This window comes from Cucurbita pepo, chromosome 14 (genome assembly GCF_057944985.1).
Source record: "Cucurbita pepo subsp. pepo isolate OVF chromosome 14, ASM5794498v1, whole genome shotgun sequence".
NCBI classification, from domain to species: Eukaryota; Viridiplantae; Streptophyta; class Magnoliopsida; order Cucurbitales; family Cucurbitaceae; genus Cucurbita; species Cucurbita pepo.
The window spans coordinates 11,912,694-11,937,945 of NC_141811.1; the positions used below are offsets into that span (position 1 = coordinate 11,912,694).

The following is a 25,252-nucleotide window of genomic DNA, read 5'->3' on the forward strand; positions in this document are numbered from 1 at the left end:
CTTACCTAACTTCGGCGAGGCTCCCGTCGTGCTTTCTAGTGGTTATCTCCCCAAATCACTGCTTCCAAACCCCTTTTCCAAACTATCCACGTATGAACCCTTCTCCGAGTATCTAAATCAAAGCACCTTGATTCCTTATTCACTCGTTCGCTACCCACATATAAATCCGAGTATGAATTTGCTTCGACATACTTGAGTACGAACTCGACTATTTGGCAACGTTTCTCCTTCACCAAACTAATGAAATTCATCCAATTTCCTTAGCCAAATGATTTAATCCTATCCCAATCTCATCCATACCTGATTTTGCAAATATATATATATATATATATACTAACTTCATCACTGACACATCAAATCATGAAGAACACAGATGAAAATTGAAACAACTTCAGCCATATATAACATTGGATATCAAAATATTTCCAAACAAACAAATATTTCCTTCATTCTAAAATGAGATAAAGATAAAAGGTAATTTCAACTTTCAACTATATAATCAATTATCTTTGGGCTACATTATTTAGAAAGCATTGGAAGTAAGATACCAAAAAAAAAAAAAAAACCGTCCCATAACAGAGAGAGAGAGAGGCAAGAAGAAAACCTGTTATTGCAGATGTGAACCATCGGGGAAAACTACTACAACAAAGCATGAAGTTCAATCAAAAACAGGTCAGTCAAAAGAAAATTATGAAATCATCCTGGGGGATCTACCAGTTTTTTTCGAACTATTTATATCATCAAATGCACGCTTAGATCGATGTGCGAGTGCTTGAAACTTATCATGGGAGGATTTTACGTCGATGGCGAGGTGTCTCTCGCCTCACATACATCTTCTCCATTTCGTTCAATGGCCTGCTAGAACCATCAGGCAAGCTGACGAACTTCCATCCACCGTCACCTCCCCGTTTCCCTCGTGGTCCCATTTTCTCTATTGTGAATTTCCACCCATCTGCAGCCCGACGCCTACTATATTTGTGGCGGAAGACCTCTCCTGCAATCTGCATTTCAAAGAAATAATTATTATGCGAAAATGGAAAATCGAGTTCCATTGCATTTGTACACCTTTATACCATTAGACATCATGTCTACCATCCCCCTTCAATCAAATCCATTATCATCATTAACATTGTTTTAAGAGGCTGCTATTGAGGCTTTCCTGTAGGCAAGACTCTCACTTTTAGATCTGAAGTCCATAACACCTTGTGCAATGGTTAGAAGGATAATATTAATTTGTATCGTTCAAAAATTTAGCTTTTGAATTTGTAGGCTCCTCACTAACGCTGTCTCACAGTTTGAAAAATTTAGTGAGGAGCCTACTAAGCGTTAGTGAGGAGCCTACTAAGGTGCTATTCAAGAATGGATCAGGAATGGTTTTAAGAAATCAGCTCTTGGCTGAAATATCAATCATTGATGCCTTAGGCGATTCAGGACCTATCTCTATTGAACAGCACACCAAGAAGGTCTATGCAAGCTGAATTGTTGTCTTTTACAGCCAAAGAAGAGATATCTTGGAAACAAAAATGTAAAAATAGATGGATAGAGGACGGAGAAGCGAATAATGGCTTCTTCCGTTATACCCAAGCCACTTAGGAGAGAAAAAGTCTATTTTAGGGATCCCATCCACTATGGGTGGCAGCTTGTTAACAGAGGAAGAAATTGTGCCCAAATTCCTGTTCTTTCATGAAAGTTTATATACCAAGAGGGATTATCTAGAGGCGTTCCCTTCGGGTACTGACTGGAGTCCCATTGATCACCACCAAGCCACTGATTTAGAAGCCACTTTTACCGAATTAGAAGTTTGGAAAGCTGTACAGAGCTTTGGCAATGTCAAGTCTACGAGCCCCAGGTGGTTATATACATTCCAATTCTTTTTCAAAAAATGTTGAACATCCATAAGTGCAATATTACGAGTGTTCCAAGTTTTTTATTTTTTCAGATTGTGGCCCATGTACTCTTCAAGTGTCTTAAAAGAGTCCTTCCCCATACCATCACACTATCAAACAAATTTTGGGGAAGGTAGACAAACCATCGATGCCTCTCTTATGGATAGCAAACTTATTGATGAATGGAAAAAGTTGGACGGTCATTAAATTAGACACTTGAAACGCATTCAACAGGTTGATTGAGGTTTCTTCAAAATATTCTTGCTGCAAAGGGTTTTGGCCAAAAAAAGGAGACATTGGGGATTAAAGGTTGTATCTCATCGGCAAATTTATCTATTATCATTAAAGAATACCCAAGGGGAAGATCTTAGCCACTAGTGGGCTACGTCAAGGAGAGACCTTTTGTCCACTAGTAGGCTCCTCACTAACACTGAGTCTCACAATCAAATTAAAGGCTTCCATGTGGAAATGGCGAGGTTATCATAAACCATATCCAATTTGTCAATGACACCATTCGTTTCTCCCCTTTGGTAACGAAAGCTCCCTAAACAACCTTTTCAAGGTTGTTGATTATTTTGAGAAAGTGACTGACCTTAATATAAATCCTCAGACAGGCATTCGAGAAAGTTATCATCCTTGGTTGGGCTTTTCTATTGCATTTTGCGTCAGAGAGAGGAAGAAGATCTGGATCATCTGTTTTGGAGTTGACAGGTTGAAATTTTTTCTTTGATATGTTTGGACTTTAAATTGCCCATCACAAAGCTTTTAGTGATATAATCGAGGAGTTCCCTTCTCCATTCACCAGGGGGAAGGGTGTTTTTTATGGAAAGTTGGGGAGAGTGTTGTATTGAGAGAATCATGGGGAAAGAAATAATAGAGTTTTAGAGGGTTGGAGAGGGAGTCCTTTAATGTTTGGTCCTTAGTGAGACTTAATGTCCCTCTTGGGCATCAGTGACAAGTTCCTTTTGTAATTTTTCTCTTGGTTTTATTTTTCTTGTTTGGAGACTCTTTCTTTTGTAACCATCATGGATCTATCATCCCTTTAGTAAATCTTATACATCAATAAGACAAATTCTGAATAAAAAAGAACAAACTTGAGGCGTTATCCTCTTCAAGAGAAAAAACTTCAAGGCTACCTTTAGCCTTTAAAAAAATTAATCATTAATGCAATTTCACATTTCAGAACCATCCAAGTCCAATCAAGTAAAAATCATTTGGTAAATGGATTCAAAATGGATTCAAGAAGATTCTCTTTCAATACTCACGCAGCCATTCCACATCCAAATAGAGTGTAGCAAAAGTACAGCAAAACTTACTTTCTTTTTGTTGAAATTCATCTTCTCGACAAATTCTTTATACAGCATATCATCTTCTTTTTTGGAGATTTCGTAATGGACTTCATCCAAATCTCTGGTTGTACCATCCCAACCTTCCGGCATAACCTTGAAATCAGGTTTGTAAGGAAGGGATGCCACATGGAATTCCAGGTCGTGGGATTTAAAGAACCTGCAAGGAACAATGACAATGGTAAATGAGAAAAGATGCCAATGGTAAACGAGATAAGAAATCTTGTAGCTGGTCATAAGGAAGATAAGAGGTCAATGGTAAATGAGTTTATCTTCATACTTAAAAATCTTTTGCATGGTAATTTCAAAATCTTATACAAGTTCACATCTAATCCTTTTACCTTCAAAACCAATCATACATTAGGAGCATTAATACAAACAAAATAACCTTAAGACAGTAAATCGTCTGCTAAAACCAAGACTTTGAAACATTGAACTTCACCTTAAAGGATTATAGTATTTATAATATCTGGCTTGTAAAAGATTAAAGTTTAAAAAGAGAAAATAATTTACCTACTATATGTGTGTAATTATGTATAATCAACAGGAGGTTTTATGAAGAAAAAGAGTAACTAGTTGGGGGAAATTTTAATTATACAATTGCAAATTTCACATCCTTTATAATTTATTCAACCATACATCTGTTAAAGTTAGACAACGAAACATATATCTTCCTAAAACACCTTACATATAGATAAAAATAAAGATTAAGAAATTGTAAACATAAAAAGCAAAACAGGTGTTCTGATGCCAAATCATATATCTATCTGTGGTTTGTTCCTTTAAATCTTAAATCCAGATACTAAAGAAAAAGAGTCCTAAGAACTATGTTATCATTTTTCGAAGAAAGAGTGAAATGATTTTGCAAAGAGAAAAATATAAAGGTGTAAATCGTTCTTAAGATGCTATGCTAATATCCATCTAAATTTTATAAGGTAGAAACTTGTGACATACTCTGGGCAGGTATCAAGTAAAAGCTCAACAGAATCATCCAAGGGGTGGCCCAGTTTTTTCTCCTCTTCCTCTTCAAGCTCTTTCAGCCAAAGAATGGCGTGAACCCTTTGCCTCATAATCCTGTAATCTTTAGCAAGCTTCTCAACAGTATATACCTCAGGGTTCTCCTTGTGCAAGCGATACATCTCAGCCTTCTCCGAGTCCTTGAGATAAGACCCTCTAGCACCAGGCTCTTTCACTTGTTTCAAAAGCATGCTCATCTCTTTCATCCTTTCACCCCACTTGTCGACGAAGTCCTTGCTTTTCCGGTTTTCTGCCTCTAATTCCCTTATTCTGTCTTCAAACTCTTGCAACCCAGAAACTAATGAAGACTGTGGTGATTTTGGTGAATCCCCCCCTTCACCAACCCTGCGGCCTACAGCCTCTCCATCAAAATGCTGTTTGGTCAATCCAGTAGACCAAGAGGAAACAGAATCCCAGCCTAAATCATCTGACGTGGTGCCAGAAAACGATTCACTCACACTCTTATCCCATTCATTCTTAGCATTAGCTTCATCAAATCCACCAGATTTTGCAGAGAACTCTCTCAAAGTGGTTAACCAAGCTCCTTGAACATGCTTCAATGTGGAAACTGAATCAGTAATTAAATTAGATCCCACATTTGTGCTTTTCCCAAGAGAAGTGGAACTGAGACGACAAATGAAATGATGCAGATTTTGCATGGTCAAATTACAAGCCTCTGAAAGTGCCACAACAACAACTCGGTATCCCTAAAAAACCAGAACCTGAAGGCAAAATGAAGCTGAAATCACTCAAATTGGTGCCAAATAGCTTTTCGATTACAACAAGTTTTTTTTTATAGCCAAGCAAACCAAAGGTGAGTTTCTTTCTTGCTTGCTTCATCTTCTCAATTCTTTTTCTTTTTATTTCTTAAATCGGATAAGAATACTATGCTTTTTTTTAATCTATTGATTCAATCTGTTTTTTCTTCTAACATGTTTAGTATTTTTAGTTTTACGTTTTCATTTGGATTGAATGAACATTGGCTGAAGAAGATATCAACAAAAAAAAAAAAAAAAAAAAAAAAAAAATCAATTCGTTGATTCTTCTTCGTGAGTGAACATAATAAATCAACCAAACGAAATAAAAATGAAACAAAAAATCAAAACCTTGGCGCTGGATCTGAAAAATGAGGGGCGACCGGACCTCACCAGCAGCGTGAGTTGTGACTGACTGAACCGCTGTTATATATTTCTGAGAAAGAAGAAAACAACAGAGATAACTATCTCTGATTGCTCGGAGAAATGAGAGAGTGTAACTAAGAGGGAGGAAGGGAGCGGCGGCGAGTATGTCGGGAAGCTGAGACTGCGTCGGGCAGGAGCGGCGTGCGACGGTGCGGGGTGTAGAGGGAGGAATGTGAAGCAGGGTTTAGGAAAGAAGAAACCTGGTTCGATAAAAGAAAAGAAAGAAAAAAAAAAAAAAATACGTGGAAATTTTTTCTCTATTTCTATTTAAAAAAAAAAAAAATTAAATTAGTTCTTTAAAAATAATATTTTTAATGCATAATTTATATTTTGCATATAAATTTTATTTTAAAAAAATGTTAAAAAGTATTAAACAAAAATATTATTTCTTTATATTAAATTCGAATAGCATTTAAATATCTTATTATTATTATTATTATTATTATTATTTATTTATTTATTGCCTTTGTGGATTTTGCAAATTTTTTCCCCAAAATTAATTGTAAATTCTGATTACAAAGAAACCAAGGGCATTACTTTTCCCCCATTGCTCTGAAGAACAATCACTCAAAAGAAGAACGGACGACGATCTTGGAATTTTGAAGAGGGAAAAATCTCCGAAAATGGCAGGAAGGCTGAGCAATTTGGGTTCAAGGATCCTTGGCGGAAATGGAGTTGTTGCTCGCTCAATTGATTCGTCTCTTCGACGTCGCTCCGGCATGGGCCTTCCTGTTGGCAAACACATCGTCCCCGATAAACCCGTAAGCATTTCACCCTTCTACCTGCAAATTTGTTGCAAAATTAGTATCTCTTTGATGTAGATTATGTAGGACTTATGATCGTTTTTCCATTTTTAGCTTCCTGTGAACGATGAACTGGTATGGGACAATGGAACGCCTTTTCCCGAGCCTTGTATTGATCGTATTGCTGATACGGTTGGGAAGGTATCTCGATTCTCTTGAGGATTTTGTATTTTCATTTCTCCGACAATTTGTATGTTTATTTTGTTTTTGTTCTTATTCAGTACGAAGCCTTGGCTTGGTTATGTGGGGGATTGGGGTTTTTTGCATCTCTGGGATTTATGGCTGTGTGGAACGATAAAGCGTCTAAGATACCATTTGTAAGTTTACTGAACTAGACATCTTTTGTGGATCTTTTGTACTCCGTTCTCTGTTGGACTATTTGATATCTCACCTGCATTGGTGCGTGACTGTTGAAGGATACATTTGTTGTTCATTACTGTAATGGTTCAAGCCCACCGCTAGCAGATATTATCCTCTTTCAAGGTTTTAAAATGCGTTTCGTACGGAGAGATTTTTACACCCTTATAAGCAATGCTTAGTTCTCCTCTTCAATCGATGTGATATCTCACAATCCACCTCTTTAAGGGCCCAGCGTCCTTGCTGGCACATCACCCGGTGTTTGACTTTGATGCCATTTGTAATGGCCCAAGCCTATTGCTAGCAGATATTGTCTTCTTTGGGTTTTCCCTTCTGGGCTTCCCTTCAAGGTTTAGGGAGAGGTTTCCACACCTTTATAAGTAATGCTTCGTTCTCCTCTCTAATAGATGTGGGATCTCAAAATTACCGTACATTTTGTGAAATATGGTGGTACCCAGTTCAGTGCATTATTTGGATTGAATTTTCTTTTCTCATATATTGGGATAATTGTGCTTTGTATACCGCATTTTATTTCTTTGATTGAGCGCTGGAAAAATGGGCGGAGCTAGAGAAATAACTCTTGAGATGTCTAACTTATAATTTGGTGCAAAGCAGAACAGTTTTTTAGATTAATTTTATCCTACCACACTGAGAGTATCTGTGTAACATGCCTAGCCTAGTAGTAAGGGACTTTACTAACCGTAGTAGCAAGTCAAAGAGCTTGTTATGACACACGATTCGTTTTTTTAGACCCTGGCCTGATGTGAGGCATCCATACTGACGGGCACACCTTTTTCGATAACTGGAGTGTTATTCTCCCTTTATGTTCAAGCAATGAGGTTCTGGGAGAGTAAGAAGGATAATAGGAGCATGTTAGAGGAATTAGACAGCAGAGAAGGAAAGGGAGATAAGAGGTTATTATTAATGTTTATTCGTAGTCTTAACACTCTCGTTCCATTTCTGTGTGTGAAAATTAGTAAAAGGCTCAACAGGCGATCATTAATATTAATTGGAGAGAAAATGAAATTACACGCTTTTAAACCTATCTTTTGCTCTTATACCATGTTGGTTGATCATTAGAACATCCAAAAGCTTAAACTGATAGCTTTTGGTATGTTCAATATTCATTCTTATTCTTAAAATCTGGAGAAGTTATCTTAGTTGGATGTTGGAGAAGGTCATCTTGAATCTACCCTTTGGGAATAAAGGACATGTTTATGGCTGGCCTAGCTTATTCCCTCAACATCATGTTGTTAATATGATTGGATAGAAATAGATCTTTTCTTGGGTTTATGAAATTTACAAAAAAGAGGTGGAGACAACTCCAACTCAAAGGAGTGTCAGAAGCCAAACTATAAGAATGGAATTATTATGTAATTTACACCAAGAGCTAGGCAGATGACATTATCAAGGAATCTATAATAATCACAATCTTTCCCCCAAAAGGCCTTTGATTTTTCCCCAACCAAGTAGACGAAAAGAAGGCCTTAATGAGGTGTTTCCGTAGTAGCTCATTCTCTTTCTTAAAAGGATGACCCACGAGAGTATGAGAAAGAAGCGCTTACGAGTCTTTTGGAAGAGCCATGGGCCTGTTGAAGGAGGATAACATCTCGACCCAAATCCTTGTTGTCAAAGAAGTGAGTAGGGGTATCCTCATTTCATTATTTCAAGTACAACAAGTGAGTAGGGGTATCCTCCTTCCATTTTTAAGAACAAGTGAGTAGGGGTAGGAGTATGAGGGATTTTAAAGAAACGACATTTCGTTGAAAATAATGAATATACAAACAAAGAAAGAGGCCTGCAAAAACACTAGCTCCAAAAGATGGTCCATCCTCAACTACAGAGGAACAGATTCCAGTCCAATGTGTCCTAACTGATAGTTATAAAACTCTCTAGAAACTGAAGCCCACAAAGAGGTTGGAAATTTGACATTGTCCCACACTCCTGAAATTCTACTACCACTCGAGCCATGTACCCCAGAAAACTGCAAAAGACGCATGCCAAATGGCCCAAAAATCTCTATTAAGGTACCCAGAACCTGTCTACAATACACAAGGTTCTCCACTGAGTACTCAGCAAGAAGGAAGAAGGCTTCCGATGGCAATCCTCCCCTGTAATACCTGCCACACTAAGAATATTACCTTCTGGTGGATCTTAACCTTCCAGAGAGAGGCAAATAGAAGGGTACCAAGGGGGACGAAGGGACACAAAGGAGGTGAAAATAAGAATTGCGAGAGAAGGATTGTGCAAGGCGATGCAGCCACAAACAAAAGCTGATCGTACTTGTTGACAGATGCATTAGAAGTGACGTTAGGACACCCTATAGTTTCTGCAGCCTACAGCAAATTGGGCCTTCTTTTCTTTTTGCCCAGCATAGTCTCCTCTGAAAAAAGAGCCTGATTTAAAAGATTCATCTGAGCTGCACACGCCCTCTTGGAAATCGAAGGGGACCCACTCTTTGCAGGTTGAAACACTTCACCTGGTTGCTAGAATACACTTGGCTACCTGTCTTAGACGTCAAAATCAACTTCTGAAAGAGCGTCAAAAAAGGAAGGTGAACTTCTGAAAGAGCGTCCAACTAAGATATAAACCATTTTTAGCTGATATTGACATATCTGATGGTTGGGAAAACAAAAGCTAAAATTGAACCCGCTACCGATCAACTCTTCCATATTTCCAACTGTGAAGACACGAGATAAGAGAATGGAAGCAACTTTATTGAAAGTTTTTCCTGTATTCCTTTTTGCCCCAAAAAAGAAAGTATTCTTTCACCCACAAACCTCACAGAAAGGGAATGTGATATCCCCACAGAGCCAATGGGTTATGAAAGTAGACTCCCAATGGGCATTCATATGCACGAGGTCATCATTACGTAAGCCTCGAGAGAGGGTGCACCAAGTGGAGGCAAATTTTTTCACAAGATCCCCTAATTCCTCGAGAGTACGCTATTTCCCTTTAGAAGTTCTTTGGTTTCTCTTGAACCAGTCTCCAAAGATTGGCTGTCATGGCGTTGGACCATAAAACAAGAGCCTGCCCTTGAAAGGAGAGCCTTCCAAAAGCTGGTAAGGGGTGGTTTAACAATCTTTTGGGGACACTAGTCTAAGCCAAAAGAATGAAAGAGCTTTGATTTCGATGAACTAGCAGCCATGAAAGGGCCATTGCAAAGATACGTGAGGATGACTCTCTAAATTACTTTTTCACATGATGCATCAGGTAGTGCAAACTGGCATATTTGGGTTTCCTTTGGATCCAAGAACTAGTTTTCAATGTTCTTGAATAAAAGATCAAGGGAAAACTTTCATCTTCTTTGGAACCTTGGCCTTTCAAATCACACTGATTTGGAATTAATGAACAGCGTGGGAATATCTACCTTCTAGAATCCTGCTGGGTGCTAGGCTGATCGTGGCTGATCAGGTTTTGGGGTCTAATTCAATATCAGACAGATTCCTTCTAAACTGCAATTTCTACGGGTGTGTGTCTTATGACCAGCAATGATTCATGGTGAACTGCTTTGATTTCGCTACACTGTCAAGTCTTTGGAAGGAAAGTTTGAGAGGGCTACTACCTCTCAGCCCTCTCCCCAGAAAATTTCATCTTCTTAGGAGTGAAATTCCGAAGCTTTGTGAAAAAGGAGATGGATATATAGGCAAATGTTTTCAACTTGATTATAGCTTAGCTACTTACGACATATGCTTTTGACTAAGAGGTCAGAAATTCAAATTAAGAGGTCAGAAGTTTAAATCTCTCCTTGCAAATATACGAAAGGAATATACGGGCAAGTGTTTCTTCCAAATATAGGTTCCACAGAGAATGTATTCTTGTTGTGGTTGTTTGTATAGCCTGGCCTTGTATACTTTATGGTGTTTTTCAGTCGTTACGTTTACTTGACATTTGCATAGAAATCGAACTATTGGCCGTGTTTCAACTCTTTGAAGCCTTGATGTTTTATTTTCTAGATGAATTTAGCATTGTTAAGATGATTGATAATAAACTAGATCCTCCTTTTCAATCAGGCGCCGAAAGTGTATCCGTATGACAACCTAAGAGTGGAGCTTGGTGGAGAACCAGAAGCTTAGATAGGCGGCCTCACGCAGAATGACCCTTTTGGTACTGTTTCTTTTTCAGATACAAATCGTTGTTGAATTATATGCCTTTGGAATTTGCTATGCATCAAAATAAATGGATTTTGTTGCCTGTTCTGAAATCTCTCTTTGGCATTGTGTAAATCACTTTCTACACTTTGATTCTTATAACGAGGTTCTGAAGACTTCTTGCCATCAATGATGGATAATGAATGATTCAATAAATTATCATTTTGTGTTATATAACCATGTTCTAAGTAAATTAGAAACCGATTAAATTATAAATTTGGTCCCGATCGAAAATTGTCTGTTTTTTTAGCTTTTAACGTTGTTTAATAAGTTGGTCTTTATATTTTAAATAGTAATGAATAAAAGGTTTCTTTGGCACAAAATTGATAGATGAATGACTTGTTGAGGGTATTATATCGTTTCGCATTTAATGTTCAAAATTTGTTTGAAACATACTTTTAATCAATCAAAATTCATTATTTGTTTGAAACATACTTTTAATCGATCAAAATCAAATTTAATTGTTTAGTTGTGTATGAACTTTGCACTTAAAAATTTAAAATCAAGTGTTAAATTGATTTTGAACGATTAAAGCAATGTTTTATAATGATTTTGATCTTTACGAAATAGATTGGGATTGATTCAAAATCATTTTCGATAAAAGTTTAGAGATTTATTATTATTATTCTTGTTATTATTTTGAAAGAATAATTGTACTTGTCACAGTACTTTAATTTTGGAGTGTTCTTAAGATAATACCAATTCATCATAATTAGAAGTGAAGTATAAAATAATAGTTTTCATTCTTCCCCCCACATAACCATTGAATGATAATAATAAAAATTGTTCTAAGTAACAATAACGCTTGTTTAATTTTAGTCACTAAAAAGAAAGATGCATCTTATTTGTAGTTAAGGATTCTATCTTCATAATTGCTCTCATTCGAATATGACATAAGTTTATTCCTGTATCCATTATTTTCTTGGGCATTATAGTAACATGTTCAATAATTTCTCGGACATCCATTAAGGCTAGTCCAAACCTAAAAAACAAACCAAAAGGAATCATATAAAACGAGTTGGACCGGTCAAACAAGATTGAATTGGTTGAACTAAACTAGACCGGTCAAAACCAATAAGACTAGTCAGATCGAGCTAAACCAAACCGATCAAACCAAACAACTCACCACTAGGAAACTTCAATAGATCTAAGTTGCAACATACTTGATACGTACAGACATGCCTTGTGAGCGTATCATCCACGTACAGACATGCCTTCCATTGATCAATGCAACCTCTAAGTATTAAAGTTGGAAATTTTATATTTGGCAAAGTATAGCATTAAATTTTATATTGGTCACGGCCAAGAAACAGATATCAAAGTGATCACATGCCTTCTGATTTAGACATCTCAAGCTGAAGAATTGGGACTCCCCACCTCCCTGCGAGGCTACTAGCTCAAAATTTTTGACACTCGAGTAGAAAAGAGGTATATGAATAAACTGAGACTACATTCGTATGAGAGCGATTCTAAAGATAGAATGACCAAAATATGTTTAAAAGTCTTTTTTTAGTGACTTAATCATATGACTCGACTCTAAAGTTCAATGTATTTTGCTTGAAGCAATTTTATGATTGGCGATCTCAGTAGAATTTTTGGGTGAGAATGAAGCATCCTGAAAGAACCCGTGCTGGTTTGTAGTGATAATCTTCAATCTTAGAAGTAAGAAGTGTCAGGGCATACTTGGACGAGGCTTTAGATAGCGGAAAAATTAGGGTTTTGAAAGGTATTTTGACCTCCTTAGTAAAAACAAATCAATAAGAATCGAGAAACGAATTACAAAACATGTTATGTTTTTATCTCTTTATAACATAGAATTGTGAATTAAAAGATATAAAAAGAGAAAAATCTCGAGTTATTTTATTGATTTTACTTGTAAATGAAGACATTTATGTTAGTGGATTAATATCGAGAAACAATTAATCATTTCTCAAACGATACAACTCTACTGTTAGTATTTCGAAAATGGGTAATTAGTCAATTTAAGTATATAACTCGATCAGTAAGATATATATTCTGCATTAAGAGGTCAGAGATTCGAATTTTCAGTACCTAAATATTATTAAACTAAAAAAAAAAAAAAGCACGAGAAGGAACTTCAAGATAAAAAAAAAGACAAAATAATCCAAAACCCACTGCTCTCATTGGACTCTGGCTTTGATTCTCGTTAATACATGTAAAATTCCACATTGGTTGGAGAGAAAAACGAAGCATTCTTTATAAGGGTGCGAAAATCTCTCTGTAGCAGACACGTTTTAAAAATCTTGAGAGAAAACCCAGAAAGAAAAGTTCAAATAGGACAATCTCTGCTAGCGGAGAGCTGTTATGAGAGTGTGGAAATCTCTCCCTAGCAGACGCGTTTTAAAAATCTTGAGGGGAAACCCATAAGAAAGAAGACAATGTCTATTAGCGGTGAGCTGTTACAATATGCGATGGTTTACTCGATTCTCACCAAAATGCTTGAGACAAATGGTACAATTGGCAACCAATCGTTTAAGAAAATGCCAAAATCATCCCAAAAAAAAAATTAAAAAATAGTCTCATCTTCATGATCTTTCTCCAATCCAAAATGTTCATCCCTCAAGTTTGCTCCTTACCATAAATCCCATTTCAAAAAATCTCAAACCCCATCTATATAAACCCTAATTCATCTCACCATTCTTCACCCATTCTTCATCCAATGGCTTCCAAAATGTCATCAACCCTTCTTCTCAACCTCCTCTTCTTCACAATGGTCACTTCCACCTACGTCCCTTGCCCACCACCACCATCGAAGCCCTCCGAGGGAGCTCCCTCGACGAAGCTGCCTCCACAGCCCCGGTGCCCGAAGGATACTCTCAAGCTCGGTGTTTGCGCCGACTTACTCGACGGTCTCGTGCACGTGGTGATCGGGACGCCCCCGAAAACTCCATGTTGCACCCTCATCAAGGACCTGGCTGATCTTGAAGCTGCTGCCTGCCTTTGTACCGTCATCAAAGCCAAAGCCTTGGGTCTCAAACTTAACGTCCCAGTTTCTCTTAGCTTGCTTTTGAACTACTGTGGAAAGAAGGTTCCGTATGGCTTCCAATGCCCATAAATTAATCCTTTCGTTTCATGCTTATGGTTATTTTATCTGTTGTGTCGTGTCGTGATGGGTTTGGAAATCTTCGAAGAATTCCACCATCTTCTATATATGGTTCTATGGGCTTGATTATAGCACTGTTCTTGTTTGTATGTAATTTAAGAATATATTGATACGTAGTTTTTTTTTTTTTTTTTTGGAATAAAAACAAGAATCTTTGTCTTGTTTTAGTGTCTAATTATTGTGTTTGAAACGACAGCCATTGTTTTCAGACACCATGGCGGTTTAGATCTTGTGTTGACAATAAGCAACCTCCAAAAAAATAAAAAAGATACTACAAAGGAATCCTATGAATCTATACGGAAATTATATTTGGATGAGAGTGATTTTAGAGATACAATGGTTAAGAAGACCTTTTTGTTAGCTCAGTCGTACCAATGTCAAATTTAAGTGTGTTGTAATAGTCAAAGCCCACCGTTAATAGATATTGTCCGCTTTGACTTTTTATATATCGTTGTCAGCCTCACGGTTTTAAAACGCGTCTATTAGGAAGAGGTTTCCACACCCTTGTAAGAAATGCTTCGTTCCCCTCTCCAATCGATGTGAGATCTCACAATTCACCCCTTCTTGGAAGCCAGCGTCCTCACTGGCACACCACCCTGTAACTGGCTCTGATACTGATTGTAATAGCCTAAGCTCACCGCTAACGGATATTGTCCGCTTTGGCCCGTTACGTACAATCGTCAACCTGACAGTTTTAAAACGCGTGTACTAGGGAGAGGTTTCCACATCCTTTAAGGAATGATTCGTTCCTCTCTCTCCAACTGATGTAGGACCTCACAATCCACCTCCCTTGAGAGCCCAACATCCTTGCTAACACACCGCTCAGTAATTGGTTTTGATACCATTTCTAATAGCCCAAACCCACTACTAACAGATATTATCTGCTTTGGCCTGTTATGTATCGTCGTCAGCCTAACGATTTTAGAGCACGTCTACTAAGGAGAGGTTTCCACATCCTTATAAGAAATAGTTCGTTTCCCTCTCCAACCGATGTAAGATCTCACATGTATTTTGTTTGAAACAATTTTATGTTTGTTGACCTCTTAAAAACATTCTTAGAATCATGTGATCATGGTCAGAGCATGCTTAAAAAACCCGTGTAGATATATCAAGATAGTTTTCACTCTCGAAAGAATGTGAGTGAAGACAAATCATACTGAAATGACTCGTGTTGGTCGATAAAAGATAATTTTCACTCTTAGAAGTATACTGAAATTAGAAACACTTCAAACAAGTAGGTAACGTGAGAATACCGAGACAATCAAACACTTACGCTTCGTCAATTATTTTTTGGATAGTATAACGAAAAAATATCTATATATCTCTAAGGTCGATATCAAACAAATTAAATGAATTTAGGTGAATGAGTTGGGACAAATGGTTTTCTCAAATTAATTGCAAATGCTTATGCATTACATTTTCCCGAGAAACAAACAGATGATAAGCTGCATACCCTAGAAGGCATCGAAAAATCAAAATACTCTTTGTTTCATAATAAAAATCTTTGTGGTGCTCATTCGATATCAATCCAACCATATCTATATATCTATGGAGGTGAAATTTATGGTTATTTTTAGATGTTTTTTTTGAAAAAAGAACGCTAAATTAATAAAAATATCTCGAAAAGTTTCAATAATACCCTTAAACTTTTAAAAAAAGTCGAAGAAATATCGATCAGGTTTGAATGGAAACTTTTAATTGTGATTAACAAATACTTTTGAGCTTTGTTTAGAGTCCGTACTATTAGTATATGGACGAAAATTAATTATCTATAAACATTTTACCGTTACTTTAGAAAGTTTATGAGTTATAAAATAATATTATCTTCCATCGTTGGGGAACCTTATGAACTGACTACAATAAATAGACTAATTTGCGGATGAACAAATCTTCATGTCTACAAATTTTGATACTACTCGATACTCATGTTGTCTTTCTTTCTGTCCTACTCGTAATCCTCAAAATTATAACAAAAAATTTCAACATACCTCTCTTTGTACTGGTAAAGTTCAAGCTCACCGCTAGCAAATATTGTCCGTTTTGACCTATTATATATCGTTGTCCCGTCTCACGATTTTAAAATGCGTCTGTTAGGGAGAAGTTTCTACACTCTTCTAAGAAATGCTTCGTTCCCCTCTCCAACCGAGGTGAGATCTCACCATACTAATCGTGTCTCATTTCTCTTGCCCTACCCTTTTCGTCATTCAAAGATATACATGGGCAAATGAATGGTAGACAAATATTGATTGATTATTGGTTAAAAATTATTATTATTATTTTTTTTTGGTTCATTAGAAACATTAAGAAAAATAATAAAAAAAATTATGTGGCTCGAAAATATTCTTTTTTTTTTTTTTTCTTCATTTGAATGATATTGAGATTAAATAGAAAAATCCCACTTTTCTAAATTTGGCTGAAAAAAAATCATGAAAGTGAAATGATATGAATATGTTTTAAATTTGCAATAAATTTTGAATTGATCGAACAAGAACCCTCCCGCTTCACGACCTAAACCTGAAGTTGTTCGAGTGGGGACCTTCTTCTTTGGATACAACCCTAGAGAGTTGCGATGAGGCAGTGTTCTTCCAACCCCTTAATATTAGAGGAAAAGTGGAGACTGAAGATCCTTGCTCGGAAGGGACCCTCTTGTTTCATACTTGACTCGAGGTTTGTAAGTTGAATAATATGAGAATTCTTAGTATTAGATACATGTTTATGATAGTTGAAATTGTTCGTAGTTTTAATATAGTAAATGAAACAAAAAGTTACCGATAAAAGGGTAGGTGGCTTAAGATTTTGTTTAACTAGTAAAAAATCTATAAACAGGGGACGGGGTGAGACGAGGATTTGTGCAGAAACGGAAACATGGAATATAATCTCGTCCTCAGCCCCAACGGAGAAAAAATGTTTTCCACTCAGTTTCTCATTTTTTACGGAGAATCTACTTTTCATGGATTTACACAAACACTGATTCCACGAATAAAATAGATATTTATAGAGAAGTCATAAGATAAAGAATGCAAGAGCGTCCTCACATGTTCACACCCATAAACCAAGAACATAGTATTTAAAGACTTATAATCTTGTTGAACATATTTGACCCCATAATTTGAATTTAACTTATAACGAGTCTATAACGTTTGAAGATGGTGATCTAAAAGGTCATCAAGTAGAGTGGATCGTTAGTAGATATACCATAATAACAACGTTCAGTTTCCAAAACATAATCAAAATTTAACCTCCCTATACTATATTATATGAATATGATCTTGCTTCTATCGAGCTATGCTCAAGTTGATAATAATTATAAAAATACCTCGAGATCTTCCCTAACAAGGAAACCTTCCAGGATGGATTCATTCCATTCATTCCCAATGAGTGGTAATATCCCTTGTAAAGGAATTGTAGAATGAAGTGGAGGCCATGCATGGTAACCCATAAGAATCTCGTTCAGTTCTTGATATCAAAATTGTTCACGGATTCGATTAACCCTTTTTATCTAGAAGTCATTATTTATGGGTTAGTTCGTCACGCTCTTGACTCTATATATAATCCCGACATCATAAAAAAACCCCACCACGGTGGTGGTGGCAGCCATTGAGGCAGAGGTCCTCCAAGCGGGGGTGGGGGCAGTGGAGGGTCGGGGTCCGGGAAATACCCTCCGTCCCTGCAAGTTCAGGCAACATGTCTGTACGTCACCTGAGAGATTCAAACTCTCGTGGGGAAACCCCCCATGTCCTTAGCAGGCACACGCCTTAACCACTCGGCCAAAGTGACAATTGTTTTTAAAGAAAAAGTACATGATAAAAAAGACAACTTATTATATATAAATATGATAAGAATATCTTTCTAGCAAAGTGTGCATAAACCAAATTCAAGCACAGAGAGGCGACATGACCTCACACAAAGAAGAAGAATCCCGAAGCAAAGCATGTAGGAGAAACTTTGATGAGGGAGTCGCCATGAGCCAACGAACCAAGAAGCAGTTTTCAACAGCCCCTTACAGATTTGATGAGACTCTGCGACACTGAAATTAGCTGGAAGCACATCAAAGAGACCTAAAAGTCAACCTCAGCCTACAACACAGAGTTGTAAAGAGTCGATTGACAGAGACGTTAATCAATTGAGTGGGGGAGGATGTCACGGTCATGATTGTCCAAAGCTTGTTGTCTATGGCCACATGACAGATGTCCTAGTCTTGCTTGTTCGAGTCGGTTGACATAGACGTCAACCAATTGAGTGGGGAAGGATGTCATGGTCATGCATTCCAAGGAGTGTTGTTTATGGTCGCATGACAGGTATCCCAGTTTTGCTTGTCCAGGACGTGTTGTCTATGGTTGCATGCCGTTTCAAACCCCTTTTACATGCTTTCATCCTAGATAGGTCTGTACCATTTGTCACTTCTTCCTGCCCAAATCATGGTATTCGTTTCTTTGCTTATAGTCAAACGTTCATTTCTTCAATTCTTCAAACCGGTTTCAAATATATTTTCTCGCTCACGTTTTCTAGACTCGAGACCCACACATACGCGGACGTCCGAACTTCTCAAGGCTGAGTTGTTTGCTATCACAAGAACGCGATTGTGACAAAAAATATATGATAAAAAAGACAACTTAATATATATAAATGTTCATTGTCTGAGAGATTCAAACTCATGTACATCATACTCTTTTTGTTCGTGCCTGAGAGATTCGAACTCTCGCGGGGAAATCCCATGTACTTAGCAGGCACACGCCTTAACCACTCGGCCAAAGCGACATTTGGTTTTGAAGAAAAAATACATGATAAAAAAGACAACTTATTATATATAAATATTTGTATTTTTCATCTAATAAAATGTTTATAATCTATTCGTCGCCTGAGAGATTCAAACTCTCACGGGGAAACCCCATGTACTTAGCAGGTACACGCCTTAAACACTCGGCCAAAGCAACATTTGGTTTTGAAGAAAAAATACATGATAAAAAACACAACTTATTATATATAAATATTTGTATTTTTCATCTAAAAAACGTATGTACTCTGTTCGTCGCCTGAGAGATTCAAACTCTTCCGGAGAAACCCCATGCACTTAGCAGGCACACGCCTTAACGACTCGGTCAAAGCAACATTTGTTTTTGAAGAAAAAAATACATCATAAAAAAGACAAAGCGACATTCTAGGGGATTCATCTTAGGGTTGCAAAGCTTCCGAGGTTATGGTCATTGTTGGTTGGATCAAGGTATCTTTTGTTCGAAAATATATCTTTGAAGAGATGATTATCTCAAGGTGCAGTATGACCTATAGGCAACATCAATGGAACTTGGAAAGGTGTCATTGGAAGTCAAAGGATCCGTAGTTCCTGTCGCCCTACAAATTTCGTATTCATTATTTTAGAAAGTGGGGATTTCTTTTCTGCAATAGAAAAAATGGAGTTGATTTGACTACAACTTTACGATACATCACTAAATAATTTGTGCCTATAATATGTTGCTAGATCTCTACTTTAGAAAGCTATATAGGCAACAACAAAGACAGTTTGATCGGGGACTTTCCTTGATTCCAGTGACAGAAATAGATTTCATGAGACCCGCCCACTATTACGATGAAAAAAGTCTTACCCTTTTTTTCTTCGCTACTAGGAGAGTCTACTACTTCTATTAGCATTGGACCTTAAGTCGAATTGATCGTGCATCATATATATGTAGCATGATAGCAGAGATATGACATGAATTCAACAAATAAACCCACCATACTTGCTTTGGTCGCGCTACGAAGACAAATAGCAGCTTCAAGGTCAACTAGCCCTTGAATCAAAGTGCAACAAGGAGTTACGGGACCAGGGTAAGCACTCTAGCACATGCGTCTATCTTCAGGGTGTGTTAAAAGATCATCACTCATTCAATAAAGTCATGAGCCTATAAAAGTATTTTAGAAATAAATATATCTAAACATTTTAAGAATAAATCGTCTGGTTTCTATTATAAATACCCGTAACCCTCCACCCTACTATGTTTTTAGTTCCAAACAATCTCAAACAAAGCAAAGTAGTTTTTAGAGGGTTTTATAATCTCTTATTGATTGGCCTTAATAAAGAGTGACCCATTACCTAGATTGCTGCTGGAATCGAGCATTCACCAGAGCAAGGACACGGGGACACGGGGACCCGGGCTTGGCTTTGGCCTTGTTCTAGGGTGAGAACATGTGCCACAAGCAATGAGAAGGGAAAAGGAGAGAAGGTTGAGATAGAAGAACAAATAAATTAAGGTGGTGGTTTTAGAGATGCTCCAGCAAAAAAGTAAAAAAAAAACTATTAAAAATAATATCAAGCTCAGATGTGCTGATAACTTCGTCAGAATCATCGGACGGTTGTGATCGACCCAGATCACAGTCAACACTTAATTCTTCATAGCAGGACAAATGTTGCACCAGCCGGGAATCGAACCCGGGTCTGTACCGTGGCAGGGTACTATTCTACCACTAGACCACTGGTGCTTGTTGAGTGTTTTGTCATCATTTATTTAAATAAACTTAATTCAATTAATTTAAATCCGAAAAAAATCTTTCTATTTTATATATTTTCAATTAAAGTAATTTTATATATTCGTCTTATTAAATATATTTTTCTATTTTATTGTTTATTCATACTACTTTTAATCCTATTCAATCAAATTTTGTTCGACCTTATCCCGTGTTGACGAGACACTTTGTCACATACTTAAAAACGTTATGTCGCATGATCAATCATGTCAAGGTTGAATGATTCTTAACCTGCAACAAAAACTACATATAATTACAAAAACTACATATAATTACAAAGTTAACATACATGAGCTATATATAACCTCAAAATGAAACCCTTCCCCTCCCCCGAGTGATTCCCGAGTCATTCCCGTGTCATTTTGGTGCAGCCATAGACATCAGCAAACTGATTCTTTAGAGAAAGCAAGAGATTTAGATATGGAAAAGTGGGCATAGACAAAGGGCATCACACCCCATATGTTCATTTTATTTATACACACTGATAGCCATTTTGATATACCAGACCAGAAGCATGTTCTTCAACCAAGTATATTCAGTAAACTGTAAACATATTCAAAGGTATACATACTACCCAATACCTGCACCGCACTGAAATGCTGTGTTTTTAACAAAGAAATGCTACACTTGACACAACTCTTACTATTCTTCTATGAACTCGCACCAAAAACTCGGATTCTCTGTTCTATCGGAACCCGACAACACGGGCATGCTGCTTTACCCTTTTTCCCGTAACTATCACTGCAACTCGCACACAGAACTTGGTGAGCGCAAGGTAAGAAAACAATGGAGACCTCACCTCTCATACATATCATGCATTCGCGGTCGTGGTTGACGTCTTCCTCTGTTGATTCCTCATAGCTATCTAATTCCCGAAGCATTTTCGCAATCGTTTCTCCCTGGGGTTTTACGCCCTCGGAATTCCCTCTAGGTGTGTTATTCGAGGGTTGGTGTGAGTCAATAGATTGTGCAGATGCCTTTAGACGCAAAAGTTCTTGTTCGAGCCTTTGGAGATCATCCTTGTGGCGCTGGAAATCTATCTCTATCTTAAGTCGTAATGCCTCGAGCTTTCTTTTACTACTCGCCTCCGCTGCTTCTTTACGAAGTCTTTCGTCTTCCACTTGTGTCATGGCAGCTTCCTTAGCATTCAACTCCTGCCTCCACCTAGCCTGTAAATACGTCATCATTTGCACAGTAGATGATAATGAAGACCATATGAAGCGTTTTCAGACTCGAGACGATAATCATCGATAAATAACGTGGTATTTGTTAATTGCCAAATGATAAAGGAAGGGCAAGGTGTTTGATTGAACAAGGAATGCAGGACAAATTGACAGCTACAATTCAACTATCTTAAGAAAAACTTTCATAACTCCATCTCAGGCAAACATTTGATTGAACATTTAAAAGAAAAAAGAAAAGAGTGATCAGAATCAAAATTACCATATACTATATGCAGATTCTTTGACAAATAACAAAAGCAAGGGTATGAACATCACAGAAGCAGAATCACTATGGTTTCGTGAGTCGGAAATTGGCCGAGCGATATAAAATTATAATAAAAAGTTTCATATGCCAGTTCCTGTAACAGCTCAAGTCCACCGCTAGCAGATATTATCTTCTTTGGGCTTTCCCTTTCGGGCTTCCCCTCAAGGTTTCTAAAACACGTCTACTAAGGAGAGATTTCCACACCCTTATAAATAATGCTTCGTTTTCCTCCCCAACCGATGTAGGATCTCACAATCCACCCCCCTTCAAGACCCATCCTCCCTAGCACTCATTCTCTTCTCCAATCTATGTGGGACCCCTCAATCCACCCTCTTTCAGGGCCGAGTGGCCTTGCTGACACACCACCCCGTGTCCACCCCCCTTCGGGTCTTAGCCTCCTTGCTGACACATCGCCTGGTGTCTGGTTCTAATACCATTTGTAACAGCCCAAGCCGACCGCTAACAGATATTGTCCTCTTTGGGCTTTCGCTTTCGAGCTTCCCCTCAAGGTTTTTAAAACGCATCTGCTAAAGAGAGGTTTCCACACCCTTATAAAAAATGCTTCGTTCTCCTCCCCAACCAACGTGGGATCTTACAGTTTCGAGTTCCAACTTGTAATGAAACATTATTTTATGTGATATGAAAAACAAGCAGGAACAAAGAACAGCCTCGTAACTGTAATGATTTTGAATCATAGCCTTCAATGTTCTATTGTCAACCTCAGATGACACAATCAGCAAAAAAACTAAGACCTCTTGGGTTACATGACAATGCAAACCTTGGATTATGCAACTATTTTCTGACAATATCAAGCCCACAGTTCCCAATCCAGTTGGATGGTCAGAAAATAATAAATCATTAGGCTGAAAGAGGGGTAAACTGAACACTAATCATATCCTAAATGGAGTTGACAGCTGATTTACGACCCCTTGCTATTATATGACTTGTGTTGATTCATTGTTCATTATTTGTGTAAAGATATAACTATTTCTAACTTGAATTTGCTGTTTAAATTGAATATCAAACAACAGGAATGGCCTAGAAATTAGGACAGTGTAAGAGGAACAGGAAAGAAAGATGATTTCTTACCTCAGCCTCTTTTTGAGCTACCTTGATCATCTCCATTTCATCTTGCAACCTTGAAATCTTATCCTTCTCCTCTACAATCTGCTCCTGTAATTTTGTTTTTTGCTTTTCCCAGGCCAATAGTCTCTTTAAGCTTTTTTTCTCCCTCTTTGCAACCTCCAAACAAGTTGTGACAGACTCGGAGGCACTTAACTTTAAAGCTTCCATCTCTGCTCTAATTTCTGCATTTTCTGTCTCAAGTCGTCGTACTGTCGAATTTGCACGGTCCACCTGACCACTGGCCTTTCTCAACGCATTCTCCATCTCAGATAGCCGTTTCATTGTTGTGTCCTCCAAAGTCGGTTTGCTATTTTTCAGGCGTTGGGTCTCTTCCCTTTCCATCCTCAACGTTTTAAGCTCCGTGAGATCATGACTCAGTTTCCTAGCGGCTTGCATTGCCTTTTGATGCGCCCAATCTTTCCGCTCCTTCACTTGTCTCTCGAGCTCTTTAATCTGATGCAAGAGATTTACAATCACTTCATCCTTTTTATCGTCTGCCACAAAATCCAAATTCTCATAAATCTTCAAATCGCGAAATTTATTCAACATTGAATTTACAGCATCTTGGTTCTTTGGAATCGGGGACTCCTCAATTTTCTCCACTGGAACTACCGAAGCACCTTGTACGACAGGGGGAATTTCACTTGGCAAGACGGTTGCACAAGCTTGAGTCTGTGCTGTAAGGTGTTTCGAGTTTGCTCGAAAACCAGCAGCAAACGCAGCCACATTCCTCTTCAACAGCGACTTCATTGAAGGAGAAAGATTAAACCTCTTTGGACACTCAATATCTCTATGCAAATCCATTTCAGGAGGATAAGACAGAAAACCATTAGCAGAGAATTCAGAACCTCCACTGTTTCCAAAACCTGAACCACCATGAAATTTACAAAGGGATGGTTCCAAAAATCCCACTGGTTGGTTACTAACATTCTCACCATTGGCACCAGATGCTGACCCATTAGCATTACTTGGTGCTGAAGGAAGCACCGGAATTTCCATGGTGCTTGCCCGACCGACATGAAGATCACTCATAAGCAAACACCACATAGCATCTCCTTTAGTCAAATGTGGCCTAACTTGTTGCAACAAACATACCATACCAGCCAAAGAATACTCCTGCAATTGCCTTATATCAGAGAACGCAGGCTCAGGATCATCCACAACCAAATTAGCATTAACATTATCAATAGCAATACCATTACCATTACCATTACCGATGGGTCCAATACCAACACCATCAGCAGAAGCGGCAGCGGCAGCGGCAGCAGCAGCAGCAACAGCTGCAACAGCCTCGCTGCTAGCAATATCAGAGTTGTTGTTACCATTCAAAAACGACAGCGAATTATGCAGCACATTTGTTAGAACATCCATGGTACCATAGCAATGCCCATTTTGCAAAATCGCCCTCATCGCAGCATCCTCATCATAACCCAATGCAACAAGCTTAGAAACAGCTTCAGTATAAACAAATTGCAAATTCTTCATCAAAATTTCCTCCAATTGCTCCTCCGTACAGTAACCCCATCCAAGATCATCCAAGCTGGAACCGGAATTACAGTTTGAGGTAACGGCGTTATCCTGGTTGGAATCGTCAAGCCCTATATGATAATCCAACGGCTTGGAACCCGATTCAAGTACAGATTTAGGAAGTGAAGCTCGTTCTTGGTGACAACACGGATCGAATTCGGGTTTTACCGATCGAGGCCTCCGATTCGTACGAACATGCTTATCTCTCACCGTGCAACCCATTTACAATCGTTTGAAAATAGGAATGAAAAGAAGGGAAACAAAAAAAAACTCAAAGGAAGAGATTGAAGAGTCGTGGAGATTTACAGTCGATTGAGAAGCCGATAGTATTTCAATCAAAATTGGAACGTAATTAATGAAATTATTGATGAATAACCAGAGAAACTCACTGGGTTTGAAGAAGATCGGCGATTGATTTGGTGTGAGTTGCTGAAATTGAAATGGGGGCAGTGCGCAAGAGAGAGAAAGGTATATAATGGGGAGGATGAAGAGAGAAGAGAAAGGACATGCAGAAGAGCTTATTCCGGGTCGGGTATGCACAAACCCTCTGTCCAAACAAGTAAATCAGCAAGACCAAGTATGACCAATTGTGGCCGTCATAATATTTTTAGATGAACAAACCAAACCCTCGTAATCGTCTCTCGTAAGAAATTGTTATAGCAAACATGAGCCAGAATGAACAATGACATTGAGTTTCGTTCATGAGTTCGAGTCGAGTAGCATTCAGG

At 37.9% G+C, this 25,252-nt stretch overlaps 4 protein-coding genes and 2 non-coding genes across 6 annotated transcripts; 2 read left to right on the plus strand and 4 right to left on the minus strand.

Moving 5' to 3' along the window:
* Positions 1–470: 470 nt before the first annotated feature.
* GCD1 (ribosomal protein L20) lies at positions 471–5,632 on the minus strand. The gene is made up of 4 exons (XM_023697510.2): positions 5,356–5,632; positions 4,187–4,971; positions 3,203–3,392; positions 471–1,001 (listed from the first exon to the last, which is right to left on the minus strand). Exons 2-4 carry the CDS (start codon positions 4,906–4,908, stop codon positions 783–785), a joined length of 1,131 nt encoding a protein of 376 aa, XP_023553278.2. The 5' UTR covers positions 4,909–4,971; positions 5,356–5,632; the 3' UTR covers positions 471–782.
* A 293-nt stretch (positions 5,633–5,925) lies between these two features.
* Positions 5,926–10,918, plus strand: LOC111810743 (NADH dehydrogenase ubiquinone 1 beta subcomplex subunit). Its single transcript, XM_023697511.2, has 4 exons — positions 5,926–6,191; positions 6,288–6,374; positions 6,455–6,550; positions 10,604–10,918. The coding sequence occupies exons 1-4, from the start codon at positions 6,054–6,056 to the stop codon at positions 10,664–10,666; spliced, it is 384 nt and encodes a 127-aa protein (XP_023553279.2). The 5' UTR covers positions 5,926–6,053; the 3' UTR covers positions 10,667–10,918.
* A 2,438-nt stretch (positions 10,919–13,356) lies between these two features.
* LOC111810744 (14 kDa proline-rich protein DC2.15) lies at positions 13,357–14,025 on the plus strand. Its single transcript, XM_023697512.2, has one exon. The coding sequence runs from the start codon at positions 13,422–13,424 to the stop codon at positions 13,815–13,817; it is 396 nt and encodes a 131-aa protein (XP_023553280.2). The 5' UTR covers positions 13,357–13,421; the 3' UTR covers positions 13,818–14,025.
* Positions 14,026–17,558: 3,533 nt separating this feature from the next.
* Positions 17,559–17,642, minus strand: TRNAS-GCU (transfer RNA serine (anticodon GCU)). The gene has a single exon. It is a non-coding gene; the product is annotated as a tRNA-Ser (tRNA).
* Positions 17,643–20,268: 2,626 nt separating this feature from the next.
* TRNAG-GCC (transfer RNA glycine (anticodon GCC)) lies at positions 20,269–20,339 on the minus strand. The gene has a single exon. It is a non-coding gene; the product is annotated as a tRNA-Gly (tRNA).
* Positions 20,340–20,819: 480 nt separating this feature from the next.
* LOC111810018 (MND1-interacting protein 1) lies at positions 20,820–25,065 on the minus strand. Its single transcript, XM_023696552.2, has 2 exons — positions 22,962–25,065; positions 20,820–21,553 (listed from the first exon to the last, which is right to left on the minus strand). Exons 1-2 carry the CDS (start codon positions 24,744–24,746, stop codon positions 21,035–21,037), a joined length of 2,304 nt encoding a protein of 767 aa, XP_023552320.2. The 5' UTR covers positions 24,747–25,065; the 3' UTR covers positions 20,820–21,034.
* Positions 25,066–25,252: the final 187 nt, after the last annotated feature.